The sequence below is a fragment of the Cynoglossus semilaevis genome, chromosome 18, assembly GCF_000523025.1.
Source record: "Cynoglossus semilaevis isolate Cse_v1.0 chromosome 18, Cse_v1.0, whole genome shotgun sequence".
Lineage (NCBI taxonomy): Eukaryota > Metazoa > Chordata > Actinopteri > Pleuronectiformes > Cynoglossidae > Cynoglossus > Cynoglossus semilaevis.
The window spans coordinates 15201899-15206291 of NC_024324.1; the positions used below are offsets into that span (position 1 = coordinate 15201899).

The 4393-nt window shown below is 43.8% G+C and overlaps 1 protein-coding gene across 1 annotated transcript in view; it reads right to left on the bottom strand.

Moving 5' to 3' along the window:
• Nucleotides 1-3632, bottom strand: part of LOC103394729 (adenylate cyclase type 2-like) — a 26395-nt gene extending 22763 nt beyond the window's left edge. Inside the window, exons 1-3 of the mRNA XM_017040928.2 lie at nucleotides 3594-3632; nucleotides 2725-2886; nucleotides 948-1097 (exon numbers count right to left, since the gene is read on the bottom strand). Of these exons, the coding sequence (XP_016896417.1) occupies nucleotides 948-1097; nucleotides 2725-2886; nucleotides 3594-3632 (351 nt within the window). The remainder of the gene's footprint in view (nucleotides 1-947; nucleotides 1098-2724; nucleotides 2887-3593) is intronic.
• Nucleotides 3633-4393: the final 761 nt, after the last annotated feature.

The following is a 4393-nucleotide window of genomic DNA, read 5'->3' on the forward strand; positions in this document are numbered from 1 at the left end:
GGAGAGAGAGAGAGAGAGGGGGAGGGGGAGAGGGAGGGAGGGAGAGGGGGGGGGGGGGGGGGGGGGGGGGGGCAGGCTAAAAATGGAAACACACACCACCCGCATATATTTACTTATTCAGCAGCGATGTGATATGAAAACCCCACTGTGGCCATGCAGAGAGGCTGCAACAGCCTGCAGAGATGTGGCTTCATTAACCATGTGTCTGAATAATGAACTAAAGTGATCTGTGTTTAGCCACTGAATGGGATTCGGTGCAAATTAACTCAGCATTAATATGTGTGCTCACACACACACACACCCGGGCGGCAGTGTATGTTCGCAGGTGCCGTTTGAGTGTCCGCCCTTGCTTGGGAGCTACTAGTCAAATGACCAGGCCAGAGTGACCAGCCTATATTAAAAATGTAATATATATATATATATTTCCTCATATATACTAAACATACTTTTTACATATAAAATATATGTTGGTGTATTGTGATGAAATGCATGTAGCTGTATGGCATGAAATCATATATGGTCACCCATACATATATATTTATATATTTATATATTTATATTATTTAAAAGGTGCCCAATATTATCTAGTAAAAATGAACCATCCTGTCGACTGTGAAACTTCAAATGTGCTTTGTTTCATTCAAGAATGACAAACTACAAAAAATAATTATACAGCACGTGGAACCGTGCAACGTCGCACAATGTGTGTTACGTGCCGCAAAGGCCACCAGCTATTAATGCGTGAATTTGTAGTTAATGTCCCTGCGTGAAAAGGAGGTCCATTGTCAGGGTAAAGCGGCTAATGTCAAGTAAATGTCACGGCAAAATGTCACTTCAGACACGATTGACTTGCTGAGGCCTCCTCCCTGACGGACCAGAGGTACAAATTCTGGGAACAGAATCGACGGTAAATTTCACCGTGTATTCGAGTGAAAGACGCTCATCACCTGTTGGTGCTTCTCGAACTCCAGTTTGATGGGCGACTTGATGCAGTTGCAGGTGTCCTGGTACGTCTGTTTCAGAGCCAGGTCCATCAGGTGCTTGTGGTACGCGCCGGCCAGGTTACCGCAGGTGAAGATGATCACGTTGGCTAAGATCTGCCAGGAGTCACACAAGAGAACAGACACACACACACGTAAACGAGATACATATTTGGTTACCTGGTTGATTCATTTTAAACATCGCCTGTTTACGTCTATAAACACGGACAGTATTGCAAACTAACAGTAACAAGTATGTTTTCTTTTTCTTTTTTCCCCAAGCTCCTCTTAAAAGCTCTTACATAACACAGTCTCCTTGGTTCTCTACCCAAGGACAGAGACAACTTGGGGCATGTTTTGTACATAGTTGTGTTTTTCCACTGTGCATGTGTTACGGCGAGGAGGACATAGATAGAGAGAGAGAAAGATAGAGAGAGAGAGAAAAAAAAATTTTGGCTTTTATCATCATCATCATCATCGTCATCATCAATCATCGTTGATTAGAGAAGACTTTGTAAAAACTTGTTGATGTTTTGCAGCTCCTAGATGTGCACAGCATCGCCAACTGACTGCCGGTCTTTTGAGGACATGTTATGTCAAACTGACTTTGTCAAAGGATTATGCCTCTGGAATGTCCGCCTACTCCTACAACCGACACCAGATACGGGGGGTGGAGGGGGGGACGTGCCGTGCCAGAGGAGAGTGATGCAAACGTATGTATGTAGGCTAGTGTGTGGGACGACAGTCAAGAGAAAAAGATAAAGAACGTCTGCTCTGTTTACACAGCGATGATATGGCTACATAGCGCCAATTCGGCCTTGGGTTTAGACGACGATGGAGTGTTGGGTCGGAGGTTTGAAAACTCTGGCCCTTGGACCTCTAGAGAAGAACCAGAGAAGCTAATTTGGGTATTTGGCGTGCTACAGCTAGCCATCTCCGTCTTCTCTTTACAAACTTTATGCGCATGCTGCGTGGCGTATTTCCTGGCTTTCTGAATCTCCGCTACAAATTCATTCATTCTGGTGTCAGTAAGTTAGGGCGTGGTTGACACAGCGCCACATACAGGCCAAAAATATGTACTACGGGACTCCGTTATTTCAGCCTGATCCTTGTAAACATTCCGTATGCGGAAGGCAACCGTAGTCGTATCGTATCGCAGTTTACACGGCTGCGGATTTAGAGATTAGAAACTGGGGATATTGGTAAAATGAGGAAGTACAGGAAACTTTCTAGGAAAGTAGGCTGCAAAGAGAAAAGTAGAATTGTCAGGGTGATGAAGGAAGTAGTCAAGAATACCATCAGGCTGGGTGCATTTATCAGAGGTGTGTAAGAGGCCACACAGGATATGTACTGGCTGGCAGAACAGAGAGACAAATCTGGAAAAATGTACAGCGTGTCTGGTTGATTAAGGATTAAGGGGTGATCGCGTCTGAACAGAGTGTGCTTTGGAGGCACACAGAAATATTTCTCATACTCATGCGAATGCCAATATACGTAGACGTTTCCCGCGAGCGTGTCCGTTTGTGTGTGAGTCGACAAAAATAAATAAATAAATAAAGCTGAAAAATAACCGCTACCGTTACCTCATGCCTTATTCTGCACATTTTGTCACACGGTAACGGTCTGGCTGTAGAGTTGTGTTCACGGTAGTTACCCTTCTTGATTTGCACTCATAAAAAAATCATAAAATGTATATTTAAATTTTCATAGTTTTTGTGGTTTTTTTTTTTAATTTTCGACCTACCTGCCATACTAAAGGCTCCAACTGTGGGATGGTCTTGGCCAGGCAGACGCTGAGAGTGACGGTGTGTGACAGGCAGGTGATGGCGCTGGTGATTATGGCCCCTCTCATGGTGAAAGGCAGCATGGTGTAGACCACAAATACGATGAACAAGAAGAACGCCACCTTAAAAAAAAAAAAAAAAATAAAAAAACGTACAGAGAAAGATTTTTTTAAGTTCTTTTCTGAGATTTTTCAAACGTACAGAGAAACATTTTTAAAAGTTCTTTTCAGATACCTTGAATTTCTTATTTATAATTTTTATATCTTAATGACTTTGTGAGATTTGTGTTTGTATTGAGTGGGTGGCACTTCCTGCTAATCCTTCCGTAATAATCCCAACAGTCAGACATGAAAGCTAAAAGCTAAAACAAAGTTATCTTGGTTATGAATGGACAGAAATGTGTTCCCTGTACGACTACCAAAGTCTTTTAGGTCTCGGTCAGTCCGTGTCTGTCCACTTCCCCAACTATCTGCCCACTCCTTCCTGTTTGGTGGCCGTGGTGGCAATCAGAAGGAAAGGGATGCTAAATGCCCTGGGATGTTGGATGAACTCTGACTTTCCTGCCTGTCTGTTTACTTCCTGAGTCCGTCAGGTTCAGAGAAGTTGTCTGCAGACAGAAATAGACATCATTTGACGGCTAAAATCCAATAGCCATACATTTGAAAAACATGTCAACAAACTACTTGAAGGGAAGATTTGGAATGAACACACCTGAGTGGACAGGCAGAGAGGTAGCAGTCAAGGCACCTACTTTTGTTGCTAGGGGAAACTACTGCTAAATTGGGAAGAAAATGCTGACGTTGCTGAACACGGCAGGCGTCACACGTACCAGAGGGCAGCGGCAAACCACATCCTCCTCAGAATCCATATGGAGTTTTTTTTTTGTTTAAAGAGTTGCTATAACCTCAGAGTGGATTTTTCACCTCTTGCTTGCATTGAAGACATAAACCCTCATCTCACTTTTGTTTACCTTCCTACTCCTTCCCTTATTCTATTCTACCAGCCTTTTTTTATGCCTTCAGTATAATTAGCTCTCGGCGCCGCATCAGACAGACTCTCAGTAATCACTTCAGCGCACTAAAAACAGACTCCACTTCCAACGGTTTTTCTTTCCGTTGGATTTCTGCCGTCAGAAGGAAAACAAAACAAAACTGAAAGGTAATTGGACGGAATGACGAAATGGAAAGCTAGATGATCAGAAACAAAAAGTCAGACAGAGAGACAGACAGAAGTGACGGAGACACGGGCGCAGAACTGTAATGTAGAATGATGGTGCTCTCACAGGTGGCTGGGGATAAAAATATCTCCGTCCCAGAGGAGGCAGAAAATTGGTAGGGGTGGAAATTTGGGGGAGAGTGTGGAGGTAGGAGGTCTTACAGTGGAGTAGGAGAAGGCAGGTGGTGAGAAAAATGGGATTTGATGAATAGGAGGAGACAGGGTGAGAAAATGGGATTCAGAGGGAGAGAGGGAGGGAGAGGGAGAGTGTGAGAGAGAGAGAGAGATTAGGAGTTTGGCAGTGAAACTAATGCGTCTGTCTGCTGATCTGCTCATCCTCCAGCCTCATCAGCCCTCATTAACACCTGTCACATGTGGAATGAATTCACATGCCCCTTTTTAGACACACACAAT